Source organism: Bubalus kerabau, chromosome 5 (assembly GCF_029407905.1).
Source record: "Bubalus kerabau isolate K-KA32 ecotype Philippines breed swamp buffalo chromosome 5, PCC_UOA_SB_1v2, whole genome shotgun sequence".
In the NCBI taxonomy this organism is placed as follows: Eukaryota; Metazoa; Chordata; class Mammalia; order Artiodactyla; family Bovidae; genus Bubalus; species Bubalus kerabau.
Window position 1 is genome coordinate 45975107 of NC_073628.1, and position 23272 is coordinate 45998378.

The 23272-nt window shown below is 38.7% G+C and overlaps 1 protein-coding gene and 1 long non-coding RNA gene across 4 annotated transcripts in view; one reads left to right on the forward strand and one right to left on the reverse strand.

Moving 5' to 3' along the window:
• TYR (tyrosinase) overlaps positions 1-23272 on the forward strand; it is a 105810-nt gene that overhangs the window by 5446 nt on the left and 77092 nt on the right. The window contains exon 2 of the mRNA XM_055581575.1: positions 4908-5124. Coding sequence (XP_055437550.1) covers positions 4908-5124 — 217 coding nt within the window. The remainder of the gene's footprint in view (positions 1-4907; positions 5125-23272) is intronic.
• Positions 1710-23229, reverse strand: LOC129652693 (uncharacterized). 3 transcript variants are annotated; one of them, XR_008714691.1, is made up of 3 exons: positions 22878-23229; positions 5713-5793; positions 1710-2698 (listed from the first exon to the last, which is right to left on the reverse strand). It is a non-coding gene; the product is annotated as an uncharacterized LOC129652693 (long non-coding RNA). The 3 variants fall into 3 exon arrangements; XR_008714692.1 differs by having other exon boundaries at positions 22839-23229; XR_008714689.1 differs by having other exon boundaries at positions 22493-23229.

A 23272-nucleotide genomic window follows, 5' to 3' on the forward strand; every position in this document is an offset into this window, starting at 1 on the left:
AGTCACCTTTGTTGAAACAGAAAAAGAACAAATTCCTCACCAGAAGACTTTTGTCACCAGATTCTACCTCTGCCACTTGTCAGATGATATTGGACAAGTTATTTGTAATCTTTGACCTTTGGCTTCTTTTCTCAACAGAAAAAAATGGGGTGTTATTAAGATATATGTATGCTTTCTGTGCTAATGAAAATACTAAGCTGAATGGAAAGCAGATTAATGAAGTGGAAGGGGATAGTCTTTTGAGCCATAAAAACATGACTTTTGTAACTCACTTAGCTACAAGATCCTGGAAAAGTTACTTAATTATCTGAGACCTTTTCCCCCTGAAAATTAGAATAATATATTTTAAAGCATTATCCTGAAGGGATTCAATGAAAACTGTTAATGTAAAATGACTAGTTTAGTATCTGACATATTCTTTGAATTTTAAGTATGGAATTATTATCACAATATATCCTCATATGATATATTGATGATAGCTATTATAATAATGATTATTCATCCTGTGTAATAGAGTCAGGGTTAACAATTTGGTGGCCTGCCCAATAGTCTTGTATGCAATAATAATATAATAGCTGTCATTATTAAACACTCTCTACTTGGCATTATATACTAAGTGCTTTACATAGGTAAAATTATTGGATCCTTCATAAAAAGTTGTTATAGTCCTCATTTACAGATGAAAAACCTTGATAGTAGGAGATTATGTAATTTGCTCAGTTTGGAAACCATGTCTGATTGCAATCTCCATGATGATAGCTAGTGCTAATACTTTCTCCTACCCTGCCTCCCCTTTTATATCAAATATAAGAACAATAATTTGAGATTTATTTCAAATTATTTCTGGAACTGGGGTAGATTTACTCCTTGTTACTAAGACATTTAGCCATCTGAACATGTAGTCACTTGGCAGTTGTAATTTAAGTAAAATAGTTTCATTCAAACCTCTCTAATTTAACTGATTCTACTGCAGGAGTCTTCTAGGCAGTAGGATTTCTTAGATCTTTTAAAAATATCTGGATATGATTTATTTTTCAAACAGAAATGAAAATGCTTCCATCTATATACATGCTGTGATGGGTAGTTAATTAACACTATAAAGGGATCCAATATATTACATTTAATGCAAAAATTGTTGTTGTTCCATCCCTAAGTTGTATCTGACTATTTGCTGCCTCATGGACTGCATACACCAGGATTCCCTGTCCTTCAGTATCCCCCAAAGCAAAGTAATGTTTCTGCTTTTCAATATGCTGTCTAGGTTTGTCATAGCTTTTCTTCCAAGGAGCAAGTGTCTTTTAACTTCATGGCTGCAGTCACCGTCTGCAGTGATTTTACAGCCCAAGAAAATAAAATCTGTCACTGTTTCCACTGTTTTGCCATGAACTGATGGGACTGGATGCATGGTCTTAGTTTTCTGAATGTTGAGTTTTAAGTAAGCTTTTTCACTCTCTTCTTTCACCTTTATCAAGAAGCTCTTTAGTTCACTTTCTGCCATAAGGGTGGTATCATTTGCATATCTGAGGTTATTGATATTTCACATGATGTACTCTGATATAAGTTAAATAAGCAAGATGATAATATACAGCCTTGATGTACTCCTTTCCCAATTTTGAACTAGTCTGTTATATATATTTAATGCATATTTAAATATGAATAATGTGTTTAAGTATATTTTAAAAATAAACACATGTAAATATGATATATATTAACATTATATTTATTATTTCATATTACAGTTGAAGAAATTGAGACTTAGCAAGCCTAAATAATATATTCATTGACACATTGCTAGTAAGTCGCTGAACCAGAATTGAAGCCCACACGAATGTGAATCTGGAACCTAATTTTTTTTCTAACACACAGCCCTTGATTTAGTAAGTGATATCTTTGTGACTGGAACTTAAAAGCTTCTCCAAGTGTCTGTTGTGTAACATGGTAGCAGCCATCCCTTGGGAGCAAGGCTCATTCAGTTCTATTTGATGGTGATTTTACTTGATGGCATTTGTGGTAAAGAACCTGCCTGCCCATGCAGGAGACATAAGATGCAGGTGTGATCCCTGGGTCGGGAAGATCCCCTGGAGGAGGGCATGGCAACCCACTCCAATATTCTTGCCTGGAGAAATGGACAGAGGAGCCTGGTGGGCTGTAGTCCATGACATTCAGAGTTGGACATGACTGAAGCGACTGAGCACAACAACATAACTTGATTTTACATTCTTATAGATTGCCAACTCACTGGAGTAGGACACTGATAGGATTGCCTTGATTATTCTTAACAGTGATATAAACAGTTAAGCAGGAAGACTCACTTTTAAAGTATTGTTCCATGTACCTTGCCTATTGCCCATAAATTAATCATGATACAGGGCTTTAGATACTACCAGCCTTTTACACACTTCCACACTCAGTTTCCTTATCATTAAAATAGGAATAAAATGATATCAACCTACAAGGTGATTTGTGAATTTTAGAAAGTATACACAGAGATGCCTTTCCTGTTGAGAGTGAGGACTCAATACATGTTTAACACAAATGATATATTTTTGAAAATATCTTTTAGGGCCAATGTTGGTACCAATAACAGAACTAGGAAAAAATGGTGTTCAACACATGTTGGTAGTTGAAGAGTCACTGATTCTTCCATCGATGTTTTTTTTATTATTCCATCAAATATTTATAGCATCTCTTCTAGATTCTGGGGAAGAACAAAATTGAAAAAAAAAAAAGAAAGTTATCTTCATGGAGATATTATTTTAAAAGGATGTGCTACTGACTATCAAGGGAGATTAAAATGAGTCAAGTTTGAGTTTGACAAACAACCCTATTATCTACTCAGTGGGCACAGGCCTCTTATGGATTAAGTGCCATTGTGAATAGTCACAAATGGCAAGGTGAGCTCTCCTATACTTTATGCTTCGGTTTAAGTTTGTTATCTTGCTACCTGTTTAATTGCCCTCATGGAATTTAAGGCATCGATGATTTTAAGTTGAGGAATTAACTTACATACCACTGAGAAAAAAATCTGCTAATTAAATTATAATGTGATATTTTTAATCACTTAGAATTTTTATTTTGTATTTATTGAAAGAACTCCTTTTGACTTGTCAAATATTTTGATCATAGTTTATTCTTCTGCCAGCATATAAGTGAGCACTTCCCTGGTAGCTCAGCTTGTAAAGAATCCACCTGCAATGCAGGCGACCTCAGTTCGATTCCTGGGTCAGGAAGATCCCCTGGAGAAGGGATAGGCTGCCCACTCCAGTATATTTGGGCTTCCCTGGTGGTTCAGACAGTAAAGAATCCTCCTGCAATGTTGGAGACCTGGGTTCAATCCCTGGATTGGGAAGATAACCTGGAGAAAGGAACAGCTAACCACCCCAGTACTAGCCTGGAGAATTCCACAGACAGAGGAGCCTGGCAGGCTACAGCCCATGGGGTCACAAAGAGCCAGAGATGACTGAGTGACTTTCACATATAAATGAAATTGTAATGATTTGGCGAAGGATCTCAAACTTCTTCAGATTTTAGAGTTGGACAATTTTGAATTACTTTTTAAGTCATAGTTGACCTTTTTATTTTTTTTCCAAAATATTGGTTTAACCTTGAAGACTAAGTAGAATATCAGATAAATGGTAAGGAATGGATGTGCTTAGGCAGAAACAAAGGCATGGGATGGAGAAGCACAGGTGATGCACAGAGAAAAGTAGCCAGTCTGACTTGGTCTAATTTGTAAACAAATAGAGATTCAAGATGTATTCTGGAGGTAGAATTGACAAGTTTGGCTGATGATTTCAATGTGAAAAATAAAGGGGAACAAAATACAGATGATAACAGTCTTTGGCTATGAAATGAAGATTTATGGACTTCTGGTTTAAGTTTCAGGATAGTTGATGTGACTGGAAGTATAGGGAGAGGAATACAATTTTTTAACCTTGTTTTAATTTCAAGTTTTTTTCATTTTTTAACTTCTTTTTAAATTTAATTTTTATAGTAAAGTGGCTCAGTGGTAAAGGACACACTTGCCAGTGCAGGAGACACAGGTTTGATCCCTGGGTCAGGAAGATCCCGTGGAGAAGGAAATGACAACCCACTCCAGTATCCTTTGGTGGGAAATCCCATGGACAGAGAAGCCTGGCAGGCTAACGTCCATGGGGTCAAAGATTCGAACACAACTTAGCAACTAAACAATAATAACAACATAGTTGATTTACAATGTTGTGCTAGTTTTAGGTGTACCCCAAAATGATTCAGTTATATGTGTATATATATCTTTTTTCAGATTTTTCCCCTTATTAGCTATTACGAAGGAACAATTTTTTTTTTAATACTACATTTGACATGCCTGTGAGATAACACTGAAATATGAAGTCAGAGATGGATATACAGGGTTAGAGCTCAGAAGAGAGCTTTTGAACTTGAGATAGGAATTAGAAAGTTCTTATCATGCAGTGGCATGTAAGCCATGAAACTGGTTATTATAGCGAAGGAGGCAGAGAGAGAAAGAATTAAAAGAAGAGGGTACAGACCTAAACTCTGGGCCATGGCTAGCTTCACAAGCATATGCCCAGTGAAGATACACAGTGGATGTTTAGCAAATGTTTGTCAAATTAATTTTCCTAATATTTGACAACAATTATATGAAGTAATTATTATTATTTGTTACATGAGATCTGTGGAATTTATTTTCTTAAGTGGTAGATCAAGACCAGAACTGTGGTCTGAACTGTAACTTTCATGGGTTACAGTTACTCTGCAAGCGTCAGAAAGCTGCTTCCTTCAACAATTTAAGACATGAATCTCCTGATGATTAGACATCCAAATATCCAAAATCCGAATAAGGAATCCCAACCTCCCTACCTTCCCCCTTTTACAACACTCATTTAACACAAAGGCATTCCGTGCAGATCGTCTGCAGCAGACTGGAGGAGTACAACAGTCGCCAGGCTTTATGCAACGGGACGTCTGAGGGACCATTACTGCGCAATCCTGGAAACCACGACAAAGCCAGGACCCCAAGGCTCCCCTCCTCGGCTGATGTGCAGTTTTGCCTGAGTTTGACCCAGTATGAATCAGGTCCCATGGATAAAGCTGCCAATTTCAGCTTTAGAAATACCCTGGAAGGTAAACGCTTTTTCTTTTTTTTTTTTCACTCATTTAAATTTTCTTTTTTTCTGAATTTATGTTTACAAACTCTTATCCAAAACCCTGGGCCCAGAAGTGTTTGAGAATATGATAATATAAATAAAACCAATCACTCTAGCAGAACGTGGGTGGCACACATATTTCAAAACATGAATAACTCTTCAGCAAATTGTATGACTATACCTATCGTGGCAATAAACAGAAACAATAGGCAGCCTACTGGAGAATAAAATCAGGTTTCACCACTTATATGGGTGCCAAACAAAACAACACATTGTTAGAACTGTTGTATTTTGGAATCATAGATATAAGACTGGGGACCTATCATATTTTTCTAACTTTTAGTATTTTTATCTAGTTTAAAATATTCTGAACACAAGCTTCTTTGAGACAAGTCCATGTTCTTAACTATAATAAGGATAAAATCCAGAGGTCAGGTTAAGGTCCCATCCTGTTATCCCTCAAGTTTTCTGTGCTTTATCAGAGATCCCCTCTCACAGCCTCTTCTAAGGCCTACTTACTTCTCCTGCAAAACTCTCAACCTTGCTTGCACCGTCCCTTAAGTACCTGTTCATCCTTCTCTGCTCGGCGCCATCTCAGTCATGAGAACCCATCTCTGCCACTTCAATTTTCACTGTGGAAACAAACCTACAAACAGAGAAAACAGGAACATTCACTCAAGTTACAGATTTAATTTGAGTTCCAGGAAGACAAAGGCTGTCAATTCGTGGCAAAGCAGATACTCAAAATTTACCACTAGATATTTTATCTCTCTGGCACCTTATCGTGGAGATGAAACTTTCTCTTTTCCTATTTCCTCCTTAACCTCCTTAACTTTTCACTTGATTCTCATCATTGTGGTTTCTGCTGTGTCCTCTAACTTCTGTTGATGAGCTACGCAGGATAGTTTCATTGTCTCTTTCATTTTCCTGTATTCTTTTAATCCCGAACACCTTAGAGCCTTGCTTTTTCCCAGAAGAATTTAAATAAGGAGAGTATCACCCTAAAGAGAACATGGTGCAGCTATTAAAATAAAAATTTTGTTTATTTTCCTTAAATAGTGTTAGTAATTAATGTTTTCCAATAATCACCATGTGCAAGTCACCATACCAAAGATTCTGTGTAGCACTGTCTCAATTCTTACAACCATCCTCTGAGGAAGTAGCATTGTTATTTCCAATTTAAAGAGAGGAAACAAGATCAGAGATATTAAGTACTTTGGCTACCATCCATTTGCTAAATGGCAGAGCTAAATATCGGAGAAGGCAATGGCACCCCACTCCAGTACTCTTGCCTGGAAAATCCCGTGGACGGAGGAGCCTGGTAGGCTGCCGTCCATGGGGTCGCTAGGAGTCAGACACGACTGAGCGACTTCACTTTCACTTTTCACTTTCATGCATTGGAGAAGGAAATGGCAACCCACTCCAGTGTTCTTGCCTGGAGAATCCCAGGGACGGGGGAGCCTGGTGGGCTGCCGTCTCTGGGGTCGCACAGAGTCGGACACGACTGAAGCGACTTAGCAGCAGCAGCAGCAGCAGAGCTAAATATGTTCCTAGATTTGCCAAATGCCAAAATCCCAGAGTCCTTTCTATTGCACTCTGATGACCCTGAGTGAGTTGAACATTTCTCGAAGGCCGAATATCAAGCTGGTCCTACAATAATATAACACGAGAAGGCACTGTATGGTGCACAAGAGTCTGAACCTACAAGCTAAGAGAAAGGCACACAGACAAGTTTGCAGTCACTGCATGGGAGGACTGGGCACACTGTTGGAGTTTGTAGGGGTTAATAGCTAGATTCCAGATGTTGACTTAAAGACATAAAGCAGGGCTTGATTCTTAAGGGAATTATAGTCCATTGCAGGCTCAGTCAGTTCAGTCGCTAAGTTGTGTTCGACTCTCTGTGACCCCATGGACTGCAGCACACCAGGCCTCCCTGTCCATCACCAACACCCAGAGTTTACTCAGACTCATGTCCATTGAGTCAGTGATGGTGATGAATCCAGCCATCTCATCCTCTGTCGTCCCCTTCTCCTCCTGCCTTCAATCTTTCCCAGCATCAGGGTCTTTTCAAATGAGTCAGTTCTTTGCATCAGGTGGCCAAAGTATTGGAATTTCAGCTTCAGCATCAGTCCTTACAAGGAATATTCAGTATTGATTTCATTTAGGATGGACTAGTTGGATCTCCTTGCAGTCCAAGGGACTCTCAAAAGTCTTCTCCAATACCACAGTTCAAAAGCATCAATTCTTTGGCGCTCAGCTTTCTTATAGTCCAACTCTCACATCCATACATGACTACTAGAAAAACCATAGCCTTGACAAGACAGACCTTTCTTGGCAAAGTAATGTCTCTGCTTTTTAATATGCTGTCTAGGTTGGTCATAACTTGTCTTCCAAGGAGTAAGCATCTTTTAATTTCATGGCCGCAGTCACCATCTGCAGTGACTTTGGAGCCCAGAAAAATAAAGTCTGTCGCTGTTTCCCCATCTATTTGCCAAGAAGTGATGGGACGAATGCCATGATTTTCGTTTTCTGAATGTTGAGCTTTAAGCCAACATTTTCACTCTCTTCTTTCACTTTCATCAAGAGGCTCTTTAGTTCTTCACTTTCTACCATAAGGGTGGTATCGTCTGCATATCTGAGGTTATTGATATTTCTCTTGGCAATCTTGATTTCAGCTTGTGCTTCATCCAGCCCAACGTTTCTCATGATGTACTTTGCATATATGTAAAATAAGCAGGGTGACAATATACAGCTTTGATGTACTCCTTTCCCTATTTGGAACCAGCGAACTAAAATGGACTGGAATGGGTAAATTTAACTCAGATGGCCATTATATCTACTACTTTGGGCAAGAATCCCTTAGAAGAAATGGAGTAGCCATCATAGTCAACAAAAGATTCTGAAATGCAGTTCAGTTCAGTTCAGTCGCTCAGTCGTGTCCAACTCTTTGAGACCCCATGAACTGCAGCATGCCAGGCCTCCCTGTCCGTCACCAACTCCCGGATCCAACACAAACTCACGTCCATTGACTGGGTGATGCCACCCAACCATCTCACCCTCCATTGTCCCCTTCTCCTCCTGCTCTCAATCTTTCCCAGCATCAGGGTCTTTCCCAATGAGTCAACTCTTCGCATGAGGTGGCCAAAGTACTGGAGTTTCAGCTTCAACATCAAACTTTCCAATGAACACTCAGGACTTATCTCCTTTAGGATGGACTGGTTGGATCTCCTTGCAGTCCAAAGGACTCTCAAGAGTCTACTCCAACACAACAGTTCAAAAGCATCAATTCTTTGGTGCTCAGCTTTCTTTATAGTCCAACTCTCACATCCATACATGACTACTAGAAAAACCATAGCCTTGACTAGACGGACCTTTGTTGGCAAAGTAATGTCTCTGCTTTTTAATATGCTGTCTAGATTGGTCATAACTTTTCTTCCAATGAGTAAGCATCTTTTAACTTCATGGCTGCAGTCACCATCTTCAGTGATTTTGGAGCCCCCCAAAATAAAGTCTGATACTGTTTCCACTGTTTCCCCATCTATTTTCCAAGAAGTGATGGGACCAAATGCCATGATCTTAGTTTTCTGAATGTTGAGCTTTAAGCCAACTTCTTCACTCTCCTCTTTCACTTTCATCAAGAGGCTCTTTAGTTCTTCTTCACTTTATGCCATATGGGTATTGTCATCTGCATATCTGAGGTTATTGATATTTCTCCAGGCAATCTTGATTTCAGCTTGTGCTTCATCTAGCCCAGCGTTTCTTATGATGTACTCTGCATATAAGTTAAATAAGCAGGGTGACAATATACAGCCTTGATGTACTCCTTCTCCTATTTGGAACAAGTTTGTTGTTCCATGTCCAGTCTGAAATGCAGTACTTGGATGCAATCTCAAAAACAACAGAATGATCTCTGTTCATTTCCAAGGCAAACCATCCAATATCACAGTAATCCAAATCTATGCCCCGACCAGTAATGCTGAAGAAGCTGAAGTTGAATGGTTCTATGAATACCTACAAGACCTTCTAGAACTAACACCCCCAAACAGATGTCCTTTTCACTATAGGGGAGTAGATTGCAAAAGTAGGAAGTCAAGAAATACCTGGAGTAACAGGCAAATTTGGCCTTGGAGTACAGAATGAAGCAGGGCAAAGGCTAACAGAGTTTTGCTAAGAGAATACACAGGTCATAGCAAACACCCTCTTCCAACAACACAAGAGAAGACTCTACACATGGACATCACCAGATGGTCAATACCAAAATCAGATTGATTATATTCTTTACAGCCAAAGATGGAGGAGTTCTATACAGTCAGCAAAAACAAGACCAGGAACTGACTGTGGCACAGACCATGAACTCCTTATTGCCAAATTCAGATTTAAACTGAAGAAAGTTGGGAAAACCACTAGACCATTCAGGTATGACCTAAATCAAATCCCTTACAATTATACAGTGGAAGTGACAAATAGATTGAAGGAATTAGATTTGAAAGAGTGCCTGAAGATCTATGGACAGAAGTTTATGACATTTACAGGAGGCAGGGATCAAGACCTTTACAGGTTATTCAGACATATTTTCTAACTGTGAGAACGCATGTACTTTGTTATTTGGGAAATTGGGCTGATCTTAAAAATAAGGTAGGGATCCTCATTTCTCTGGATCTCAAGTCAAAAAAGAAAACTGCTTGAGTCATGTCAACAGAGCCAGTGGCTTTCAAATAAGTTTCTAATGTACAGAATCAGTAGGGGACATCAGGCTTATTGTAAATAATTTGTTAATACTAATAAGTTATGTTTGTAAATTATTTTTTTCCTACAAAGCATTCTTATGTACACATGCCGGAGTCCAGCTCCAGCAGCCAGGGATTCAGCCTGAAGGGGTGAGCAGTGTCGGCGAGAGAGAAACTGAGGCAGCCTCTCAGTTTTCTTGGACCTGTTTATTTCAAGTTTATGATTCTCTTTTATACTTTTACAAAAGCATTAGGTCAGAGGTTTTATATTTTTAGTTCTCATGGACCCAGATTTATTTTTCTCAAAAAATCATTGTTGCCCCTCAAAAGGAGTTCCTTCCTCAGTGATTCTCTTATCTACTTTTTCTCATGTGTCCTTGTGAATACACTGTAACTCATGCTAATGTCTGGGCTGCATACCACGTTCCTCAGTTTAATTTTTATCTTTCTAAGTCCTGTTTGCCCCTAGTATCCTAAGCTCACTATTTCTTAGAAAGGGCTTCTACCTAATAATATCTCTAAAGTCCCTAATTTCTATAAGCTATAGTAGAATATGCTAACATTACAGCAATCCTTAAATCTTTAGCTTCTAACTATTTTAATTATTCCTAGGCCCTAAATTCAGCAAACTCCTTTGCCATAAACTTTTCTCACAAATGGGCTTCAGATAGCAATCCCTCCCATGGCCTCAAGCTGTGGCCTATGTGCTCACCCTGGAATACTTTTTTGTAAAAGTCCTTGAACAAATGTCAGTGGTTAACTTTATGAATTATTCTTTGAGCACAGCTGCAGAAGGCTTTATGCCTTCTCATGCTCCTCTCAAAAACAATAAGCACCTTAATATTCTCTTCAGTCAACTCAGCCAAGGAAAGGGAAAAACAAGTCAGAATCACAAAGCCTAACTCCTTCATTCCGAGTCCGTGCCTACAGAACAAAGGGAGGGGGTTTAGGGCCGTGCCTCTATTTTGTCAGTAATGCCTAACGCGGCTCCCGACATACACACAATCTACTATTCTTTGTTGAGGAGAGAAAAGACATTATAGAACATAATATTAATAAATATTCAATGTGTGTTTGATGATGAAAACATAAATATTATCTAAAACTCTTCCAATTGCACTTAACTCAACACTTAGTTTGTCTATACCGATTGTATGAAGCTTATTTACTGGTAGCAAGATGTCAGAAAACATTGATCTCAGCCACCACCAAGAGCTTTTCCTTACAAGGGACATATTTATTTATTCTTTTCTTTAAACTTTTACTAAGAAATAATGTTAAGCTTACAGAAAAATTACAACAATAAAATCCGTAAAAAACCACATATGCTTTCTATTCAGATTCACTTACTGTTTACATTGTAAGTTTTTTTTCTTTCTCATTCACACATATACTTTCTACTCAGATTCACTTACTGTTTACATTTTATCTTTTTTTTTTCCTTTCTTATTCTGAACCATCTGAGGATAAACTGCATAGATACATTGCAAGGGTAAAGAATACTTTACCCTTGGATATTTCACTGTATCATTCTCTTATATAAACACAAAACAGTTAACACTTCAGTAAATTCTATATAGGTGTAATGCTTTAATCTAATCTGCTGTTTATATTGCAATATTTTTAATTCACTAATATCCTTTATATCATTTTTTCTTCTCTGTAACAGGATCTAGTCTAGGGTCAGGTGACATTTAGTTGTTCTGTCTCTTTGAGCTTCTTTTAATCTGAAATATCTTCACAACCTTTTCTTAAATGAGATTCATGATTTTTAGAAAATATAGTCTCCCAATTTTAAATAAAATGTTCCTACTTTTAGTGGGTGGACCTCCCAGGTGACTCAGTGGTAGAAAACCTACTTTGGAAATGTGGGTTCAGTCCCTGGATCGGGAAGATCCCTTGGAGTAGGAAGTGGCAACCACTCCAGTATTCTTGCATGGAAAACTCCATGGACAGAGGAGCCTGGTGGTTGTAGTCCATGGAGTTGCAAAGAGTTGGACGTGACTGAGCATGCACACAACACATTTTAAATAGAATTTTTAACAGAATGGATCCAGGTAGTATATACTTAGCCAGAATTTTATAGAAGTGGTTTTGTGTCTTTCTAAGAGAGTATGACAGCTGAAGGTACATGGTGAACATGTCTCACTTGGGAGACATTAATTTGATCACCTGCTCTAGGTGTGGCCCAGATTCCCCACTGCACGATAACCGTTCCAGATTTCACCACTGAGCAGACCTTTAAGCTGATTCTTGTGACGCTGTGTCTCTGTTTCATGACCTATCATTTTTAGCGTTTTCTTTTTTTTTTTTCTGGTGCAAAAAAATATTCTAGATTCATCTTGTGCCTACACTGCCCAAAGCCTGGAATCAGCCATATCTCCAAGAAACATTGGTTCCTTTCAGTGGGGAAGGACAAAGACAAAGATCAAGATCGAGAGAATAGTTTGCTCACTGGAGAGACAGAGTTCATCTCAAAACCAGGATAGGAGCTAAGGATTAGAGGTGTCTTGGACTTCAGGGAGTGCTCAAGTGGGTACAGCTGCCAGGAGGGCAAGACTGGAGAAGCAGGAGCACAGGCAAACACTGCTCTCTGCTCCCTCAATTAATGCAGGTGGAGTTGGAACTGTGGGTTTTGATTGAACCTCACAGTTATTGCTGCCTTTTCTTTTTTCTTTTGGGTCTTGTTAGAGGTATGTAATGTACTTCCCATAAAACAGATTCCCACAGTCAGTCCTGGGATGGAGGAACTGCAGCTTTCCTCTTAGATTTAAATGCTAAAGATTGAAGATGTGCGATTTATGAATTGCATGAAAGATACCCAGAAAGCAAAGAAAAATTAGCATGCATTATAAAAGGTAGCCTTCTGATTAGGTGGTCCCTGTGGAGTATGGGCTATGGATTCAGAGAAGAATCTTCCCATATGCAAATCTCTGATACCCATGGTGTGTTGCATTGCACACTTTATAATAATGTTAATGCAAAATTCATACTGGAGTGTATATTGGAGGATGGGTATGGGTTGGCAGTTTAGCAAAGTAGTTAAAGGCAGTCAAGGTGACTGGGATTTGATTTAAATTCTACCAGTTCCTACGTCTGTTATCTTGAGTAAGCTGTTTAACTTCTTAGGGCCTTAATGTCATCATCTGGAAAATGTAGATAAGAATAATAACTTACAGGGTTCATGTAAGGATTTAATAATATAATACATGTAAGGAACATATAAGATTTCTTCAATAAATGGCAGCTATTATTATGTTAAACTGGAATTAGTTTTTGACAACTTGGTTATCAGTCATTAATTTTTCTGACAATTAGCTTAGAAGCAAAGTATAGACTGAGTCCTGAGAAAACAGATTATGATGTGCGAGGTACAGAGAAAAACACAGGGAGGAGCAAGGACAGAAAATAAAATTTCTTGAGATTGACTCAGGGAAGGAGCATTTCTGGAGATAAAAGCTATTGCTTTTCAGGGTGAATTCCCAGAATCAAGGAGGAAAGAGCAAAAGCAGTTTCTGTTACCTAAAATAGAAGAAGGTGCAGGAACAAGGAACAACTCTAATTGAATGGTATGTTTCAGCCTCAAGCACATTGCAACATAGAACCATGGGACTTATAGTTCAAAGACTCTTCTCAACATATTCATTTCAACATCTCGCATTTTGCTGACATGTCCACTCTAATAGAATGTCTATGTGGCCATTTAAGGATACAGATCAACCTATCTCATTAGGGGGAAAAAAAGGAAGTTCTTTAGGTTAAGATGAAATCTAATTGCATTCAACTTCAAGAGTCCTCCATGAACCTGGTACTATGGGAAATTATGAAAGTTCAAAGACATACAAAGATGACTCTTACACACTTTCTGACCTTGAGAAGCTCACCGTCTAGTGAGAAAACATCACACAAATCCACAAGGAAAACACAATATGATGGTCAATATAAAATGAGATAGGAACCCAGAGCTAAACCAGAACTATCTCCCAAGCTGGTGAAACTGGAACTGACAGTTGAAATATCAGTAATTTCTCACCAAGAAAAGAAGGGAAGGAAAAGCATTTCTAGTAGAGGAAACAACTTATGCAGTGAAATAGAAGTATGAAAACATAAGTGTAGATAAAACAAAAGGATAAAATATATATGGCTAGAATAGTGTTTATAGTGAAAGTGAAATTAACTCAGTCATGTCCAACTATTTGCAAAACCATGGACTATACAGTTCATGGAATTCTCCAGGCCAGAATACCGGAGTGGGTAGCCTTTCCCTTCTCCAGGGGATCTTCCTAACCCAGGGACTGAAGCCAGATTGCCCACGTTGCAGGTGGATTCTTTACCAGCTGAGCCATAACAGAAGCCCAAGGATACTAGAGTGGGTAGCTTATCCCTTCTCCAGCGGATCTTCCCAAACCTGGAATCGAACTGGGGTCTCCTTCATTGCAGATGGATTCTTTATCAACTGAGCTATGCAGTTGATAAAGTTGATAAAGCTGAGAAATAGCAAAGACATATAGAAGGCAGATCAGAGGAAAAGCAAGGGAATTCCAAAAAAAAATCTACTTCTGCTTCATTGACTATGCTAAAGCCCTTGACTGCATCACAAAATCTATGGAATCTTCTTAATGAGATGGGAATACCAGACCACATTACCTGTCTCCTGAGAAACCTGTATGCAGGACAAGAAGCAACAGTTAGAACTGGACATAGAATATGGGACTGGTTCAAAATTAGGAAAGGAGTACATCAAGGCTGTATATTGTCACCCTGCTTATTTAACTTATATACAGAGAACATCATGCAAAATGCTGGGCTGAGTGAAGCACAAGTTGGAATCAAGATTGCTGGAAGAAATATCAACAACCTCAGGCATGCAAATGATACCATTAAACTGGCAAAAAGTGATGAAAACTAAAGAGCCTCTAGATGAATGTGAAAGAGAGTGAAAAAGCTGGCTTAAAACTCAGCATTCAAAAAACTAAGATCATGGCATCCAGTCCTATCACTTCATGGCAAATTGATGGGGAAAATATGGAAACAGTATCAGATTCATTTTCTTGGGCCCCCAAATCACTGTAGATTGTGACTGCAGCCATGAAATTAAAAGATGCTTGCTCCTTGGAAGAAAAGCTATGGCAAACCAAGACAGTGTATGAAAAAGCAGAGATATCACTTTGCTGGCAAAGGTCCATATAGTCAAAGCTATGGTTTTTCCAGTAGTCATGTATGGATGTGACATTTGGACCATAAAGAAGGCTGAGCACTTAAGAATTGATACTTTTGAACTGTGGTGTTGGAGAAGACTCTTGAGAGTCCCTTGGACAGCGAGGAGATCAAACCGGTCAATCCTAAAGGAAATCAACCTTGAATATTCATTGGAAGGACTGATGCTGAAGCTGAAGCTCCAATACTCTGGCCACCTAATGCGAAAAGTTGACTCACTGGAAAAGACTCTGATGTTGGGAAAGACTGAGGGCAAGAGGAGAAAGGGGGTGACAGAGGATGAAATGCTTGAATGGCATCACTAACTCAATGGACATGAGTTTGAGCAAACTCAGAGATAGTGAAGGACAGAGAAGCCTAACGTGCTGCAGTCCATGGGGTAGCAAAGCATTGGAAATGACTTAACAACTGAACAAAAACAATAGAAGGTGTAGAATATACTAATCAACAAGCTGTGGGAGGATGATTAATGGTGAGGACTTTATCCAAGGTAGGATGAAGAAGACAAATATGAGTTGGTTGGAGTATAGAAACTCTTGTAGACTCTAGAGTACAGAGTATCATAAACACTTGGTGACTATTTTAGGAGGCAGAAAGGTAAGCATCAGATTGAGAATTATGGAACTTCTCCCATTGACTTCTAATAATTGGTCCTTGTTTTGTCCTCTTAAGCTGTACAACACTAAAACATCTAGTTTATGTAGCAGCTCTTCTAAAAAAATCCCTTCTTTTATGATTCTCTGGCATCTTTTTTTCATGTAGTGTATCTACCCTTTCTATTTTATTGTGACTACCTGGAAAGTATTTTACCTTTTCATTTGCCAGAATTTTTTGAGGAACAGTCTGGTGGTAGTTTAGTTTCTCTGTCATGTCCAACTCTTGTGACCCCAGGGACTGTACCCCACCAGGCTCCTTTGTCCATGGGATTTCCCAAGCAAGAATACTGGAGTGGGTTGCCATTTCCTTCTCTAGAGGATCTTCCTGAGCCAGGGATCGAACCTGAGTCTCCTGTGTTGCAAGCGGCCTCCTGCATTACAGGTGGATTCTTTACCACTGTGCTGCCAGGGAAGCCAGTCTAGGAAATGGTAAGTCAGTTCTGAGATTTCATGAAAGATAATGGGAATTTTGAAATTTTGAATAAAGTCTTAAGGTAACTGTTCATACCAGAAGAAAAAGGTCAGTGACAGGTCACAATGATGTCTCAAAGGATGTTCTAGTTTCCAGTCTCCCTGCCTGAGAAATGGACTTTCTTAGTATATCCAGAAATGGTCACACAAACTCAAAATATAAATTAAACTGAGAACTACTGTGTAAACCAGAATGCCAAGGAGATTTGTTAAGTGCGATGAGCCATTCTAGTGATGGCAAGGCTCAAGCTCTTCCTTATCCATCTTCTTTACCAGTGCTGAGAAAATAAAAAAACTAAATAGGTTGGTGTAGACTGGTGTACTCTGACTTAGAATGAGGTGGAAGGTTTTGAGAAAGAGTTCATGCAGACCAGGAAAATCTTTCTTTGCCTGGATTACTTAACACCCCAGAATTATCACCTTGCCAACCTTGTTGATATTCTGAACAGGCGATGATCCTGATCATAATAATAACAATAAAATCCAACTTTGTTGATATTCTGATCAGGCAATGATCCTGATCATAATAATAAAATCCTCTGTGTGCCAGACTTCTCATTTCCCACATGCTATATCACTTAATCCTTGCAACACTATTGCAATATTTAATATTCACAAATTAAGCTGAAGCACCATCTTCAGTGAAGTAGTTATTCCAATGAGTTTAGGAGACATCCTGTCTCCTTTTAGTTGAATGAGCTGATTCAACTAATTTGACCCGAAGAATATTCTTTTTTCTCTTTACTTCAAACTCTCAGTGCAAATAGGATCCTTTCTATTATATGTAAGAAATTTAAATAAGTATCCTGGATATTATTGTCTGAGTGAATTTGCTTTGAATTGGGATTCTTTTATTAGAAGGTAATGTTACCTTTTTAAAAAGCCTGAAATAATATGGAGTGCTACATTAGAGAAAGTACTAAGTCACTTCAGTTGTGTCCAACTCTTTGCGACCCCATGGACTGCAGCCTGCCAGGCACCTCTGTTCATGGGATACTCCAGGCAAGAATACTGGACTGAGTTGCCATTTCTTTCTCCAGGGGATCTCCCCGACCCAGGGATCTAATACAGTCTCTTACTGTCTCCTGCATTGTTAGGTGAGTTCTTTACCACTAACACCATCTGGGAAGTTCAGAGAGGAAAAATATCTCATACTTGGACAGGGCCATTTAAAAGGGATTGAAATACTAATTTTGAAGGCATGTAGCAATATACTTGAGCATCAATTCTAACATTATGAGCATCTTCTCCCTCATTTAAAAATGTATTTAATAACTACATATCGAGGCTATTGTAAGGATGTACACATCCGTACCTCCAACTGTGTATGTAAGACATGTTTCTTTTTCCCCCCCCATCTGTCTTCTTTGCAATCTCATTAGTCATCCCAACGTCCCTTATAATTAGGCATAGGTTACTAGTTTAATGATATGTATTTACTAATAATAGTTCTCATTTAGGTTTTTTACCTTTGGAAGGTAAAAAATGGCAAATAGCCATTTTCCACAGGATAATATTTTTTTTCCAATAAATATTTCAACTTAAGGGCCTAGAAGATCTTTAAGGAGAAAGTTAACAATGTATCTTTTCTAAATGTAAAGTCAGGCATTTGGTCTGTGGAGATTTCACTTCCTTGGGACAAATCTTGGGGAAAATGCCACCACTCATTAACAATAAAAACACTGCAAAGAAAAATTAGAATTCTATTTTATGCATTTGTTCACTTAAAAATTATGAGTTGGGAGACTTGAGGAACCAAATACAATTTGGCTATGCCTCATGTATTTGTACGACTGCTTTATAATCTTATACAACGATTGATCTAAAATCCTGTATTTTGGTTTCAGTATCTACTTACACATCTTATAATGTATGGAGAATGCCAAAAAGCTTTTTTTTTTATGTGGGTTATGTTGATAGCTACTTTCCATTTTTAAAACGAAAACATAAGATTTGTAAATATTTATATAATAATATTAGTCATTCCATGCTAATATAAATAACATAATTTTATTTTCAAAAAAGTAGTGAGTGGCATGACACTGATTTATATATTTGCAAAAAAAAAAAGACATCTGGATTCTATGTCTGCTTCCACACTCAACATATTATGACAAGATGTTTAATTGAAGACCTTGAAGAAAATCCATCTTCACACATATAAAATTGGAATAGGAACAGTTTTTTAAAAATATTTTTTGATAATTCTGGATCTTCTTTATCTTTCTCTACCAAAACTTAACTAGTATAATTTCTTAAATGTTTAGTTGTACTGTCAAAGCTGAAAGCAGATCAATAAGCTTTTTGTATTTGTTATATTAAAATTTGTTGATCTATCTTACATTATGAATGATTTTTATCATAATTAGTTTGTAATATCACATATGGATCATTTGCAAAATACAGGTTCACTGCAATATGTAGATCTTTCAAATGCTGACATTTCTCATTGTACAATACTAAATGTCAAATTTATTAATATCACCAACAATCTCATGAGGAATGTCTTTAAATACTGAGAATCTGGCAAAATTATAGTGATGGAATAAAACATTCCAAAATTCTAATTTTTGCTTGAAAGCTAAAATTTTCTCATTGGCAAAAAATATTATCAGTTGTGCTAAGTGACATACTTACTTTGAATACATTGTCTACCAAACTGCCTAATTCTGAATAATCATAGTTAATTTCTCAAGTGTGCCTTCAGGTAAAAATGGCATTCCTTGGAAAGTACTGTATATGGTTACTTCAGTTCTCAGCACAAGCACAAGGGCTTTTACTCTAGGTAACCATCATATTTCAAAATGCAGCAGAAATATTACATATGTAAAATATTACATGTGTATCCCATTCTGGCTTCCCTAAGTTGGCAGAGCAGAACTTAGAGCTCTGATACACTTCTAATCCTGCATCTGTTTCATGGTCCAGCACTAATCACTCTACTCTATGTGGGAATCTTAGAAGAAATTCTTTTGTGAAAACAGTGGACATTTTAGATGGCCAAAAATATAGAAGAATCATAGTCAACACACTAATAAAAGTATACATTTCTACTCCTGAGAAAGTAGATTAGATATACTTTTCGCTATTCCTCTTTGTTCTCTGACATGAGTCTCAGCAATATATTTCTGAATGTGTCTCCTCAGATAAAGGAAGTAAAAGCAGAAATAAAAAATGAGACTATCTCAAGCTAAAAATCTTCACAATTAAAAAAAGTAAAATGAAATGACAATCTACTGAATGGAAGAAGATACTTGCAAATCATATATTTGATAAGGGGTTAATATCCCAATTATACAAAATTCATACAACTCAGGAGAAGGAAATGGCAACCCACTCCACTATTCTTGCCTAGAGAATCCCGTGGAGAGAGGAGCCTGGTGGGCTGTTGTCCATAGGGTTGCACAGAGTCGGACACAACTGAAGCGACTTAGCATTCATGCATGCATTGGAGAAGGAAATGGCAACCCACTCCAGTATTCTTGCCTGGAGAATCCCCGGGACAGAGGAGCCTTCTTGGCTGCCGTCTATGGGGTCGCACAGAGTTGGACATGACTGAAGCGACTTAGCAGCAGCAGCATACAATTCAACAACAGCAAAAATAAAACAAAAAACACAGAATCTAATTTAAAAATGGACCGAGGAGTTGGATAGACATTTTTTCAAAGGTGGTCAACAGGCAGATGAAAAAATGTTCAACATCAGTAATTATTCAGTTCAGTTCAGTCGCTCAGTCGTGTCCAACTCTTTGCGACCCCATGAATCGCAGCACGCCAGGCCTCCCTGTCCATCACCAACTCCCGGAGTTCACTCAGACTCACGTCCATCGAGTCAATGATGCCATCCAGCTATCTCATCCTCTGTCGTCCCCTTCTCCTCCTGCCCCCAATCCCTCCCAGCATCAGAGTCTTTTCCAATGAGTCAACTCTTCGCATGAGGTGGCCAAAGTACTGGAGTTTCAGCTTTAGCATCATTCCTTCCACAGAAATCCCAGGGCTGATCTCCTTCAGAATGGACTGGTTGGATCTCCTTGCAGTCCAAGGGACTCTCAAGAGTCTTCTCCAACACCACAGTTCAAAAGCATCAATTCTTCGGCACTCAGCCTTCTTCACAGTCCAACTCTCACATCCATACATGACCACAGAAAAAACCATAGCCTTGACTAGACGAACCTTTGTTGTCAAAGTAATAATTATTAGGGAAATGAAAATCAAAACCACAATGAGATATCACCTCATATCTGTTAGAATGGCTTTTATCAAAAAGGCAAGAAATAAAAAGTACTGGACATGGGTTCAATTGCAGGTTAGGGAACTGAGATGCTGCAAATAATGTGACTTGGCCAAAAAAAGAACCTTGAAGAAGATGGGGAGAAAAAAAGTAAACTCTACAACTGCTGGTGGGAATGCAAGTTTGTACAGCCACTGTGGAAAACATTATGAAGATTCCTCGAAACAATTAAGAATAGAATTACTGTATGAACCAGCTATTCCACTTCTGTGTACTTATCTGAAGAATAAGAAAGTATCAGTTTGAAAAAATATATCCCCTGAGTCTGCCTTCAACGCAGGAGACCCGGGTTCAATGGCTGGTTTGGGAAGATCCCGGGAGAATGAAATGGCAACCCCGGTATTCTGGCCTGGAGAATTCTATGGACAGAGGAGCCTGACAGGCTACATGGGGTTGCAGAGTCGGACTCAACTGAGCAACTAACACTACTTATGTTCATATATTCATTACAGCATTATTTATAAGGTATGAAAACAACCTAAATGTCCATCAGTGGATGAGAAGTAAAGATGAGATAAACACACACACACACAATGGTATACAACTCAGCCTTAAAAAACAGAAAATTTTGCCATTTACAAAAACATGGATGAACCTTGAGGGTATTAGGCTATATGAAATAAGTCAGACAAAGACAGATATTCTATTATTTTACTAAAAAACAAACAAACAAACAAACAAAAACCAAATAAATAAACAAAAAGAAAATAAATAGATATAGTGAACAGAATAGTGGTTACCAGAAGGAAGGGGTTGAGAGAGAGCAGAAAGGGTAACTGAAATCAATTGTATGATGACAGATGGAACTAAACTTTTGCTATAGTGTGGACAGAAGCTCGGAGAAGGCAATGGCACCCCACTCCAGTACTCTTGCCTGGAAAATCCCATGGATGGAGGAGCCTGGTAGGCTGTAGTCCATGGGGTCGCTAAGAGTCGGACACGACTGAGAGACTTCCTTTTCACTTTTCACTTTCATGCATTGGAGAAGGAAATGGCAACCCACTCTGGTGTTCTTGCCTGGAGAATCCCAGGGGCAAGGGAGCCTGGTGGGCTTCCGTCTATGGGGTCGCACAGAGTCGGACACGACTGAAGCGACTTAGCGGCAGCAGGACAGAAGTTGAATATAATGTTTAACACATGAAACATATAACATCACAAACCAGTGTTACTTCAAAAAAAATTTTTAAATAAACTTTTGACTTTTAAATCTCAAGAAACTTACTTAGGAAAATCTGGTCTTTTAAAATATCACAGCTACAAATGCCAAGGGTTAACTCTAGTCTTCATCTTTTTAGAGCCAATCAATTTCATGCCAGAGACTATGAATAATTATCCTTGCCTTTTAAAAGCAAAATTTAAGAGGATGAAAGTGATTATTTATTTATTTAGGTCAATTTCAGCAGAAATTTATATTACAGCTTTAGCTGGATCCAAGGGAATACATGTGAAATAGGAGCTTATCTTCAATGCTGAGTGTGTGGTGAGATACCACTTTCCTCAAGATAAAAGCTATTCAATTGTTTTTTTAAAAAATTCATTAAGGTTACTACATTGTACAGCTCTAGGGGCAACATCCAGATTTTATTGTATTGTGCTAGGGAATATATTATCATAAAATACAACATAAATGGTACTCCCTAGGGTTGTGTATTTTTATTGTCCTATAAACCTATTCTGTCTCAAAAATTAAAACTCAAAAAGAACTAACAGCTAACATTTATTGAGAGGTTACTACTAAATAAGGTATTTTAGTATACAATTTATCTGCCTGGTATCAGCCTTGATTTCTATTATCCCCATTTCATAGATTTAAAAAATGTTGGATGCCATCTGCTTGCAGCACATAAATCATAAGAGCTGAAATCCAAATGTAGACCATAAAACCTTGAATACAAATGCCGAATTCTGAGCTCATAATCTCATTGGGAAATGCTTAGATATATTATAAGGATACTCTGATCCTTGAAGAATAACTGTTACTCACCTCAAGTCCCTGTGCCCAGGGCACAGTGAGGCCAAATGGGACCAAAACATCAGAGTTTGAAGGAGACAGAAGTTTATTGCAGAAGAGGGGTGGTTCACGCGGTTAAAAAAAAAAACAACAACAACCCCCAAACTCCCAGAAGCCTTTCAGCTAAGTCCTTTTAAAGGCAAGGTGATGGAGGGACGTGGTTAATTGTTGCATACTTCTTGTTCTTGCAGCTGACCATGTGGGTCAGGTCACGATGTTCCTGTAAACCTCCAAAGCAACAAATGCTATTATCTGTTCCACAAAATTTTATCTAAAAGTATAATACTCTTAAAGTTTAACAACCAGAGAAGGGACTCACGGAGCCTGCCTCAGATGTCAGAACAGGCTGCTTTCACACCTGCGGGGCAGCTGGTGCGAGGCCAGGCAGGAGGTCACCTCCACCATCGACGCTCCTCACAGTAGCCCACAGGCCGCCACTCCAGCTTGGGGCTGCTCGCCGGCTGTCACTGAGGGCGCCTCTGTTTCGCAGTTTTTACAAGCCAAACAAAGGGCCCCTGCCCTGCCCGGTGTCGGCGCTGGCAGGCAACTGGGCCAGGTTCCACAGACTGCCACCCTGGGAGACTGCTGCCATGGGGACCACCGTGACTCTAACCGCTGGGGGCGGGGACGGCTAACGGCAGCGCGCTAACGGCCAGTCTCGCGCTAACGGCCAGTCTCGCGATAACAGGCGCACGAGGACAGCTGCTCCTGTTGGACGCTCTATTGAGCTCGACTTGAGACGTTGTGTAAGTC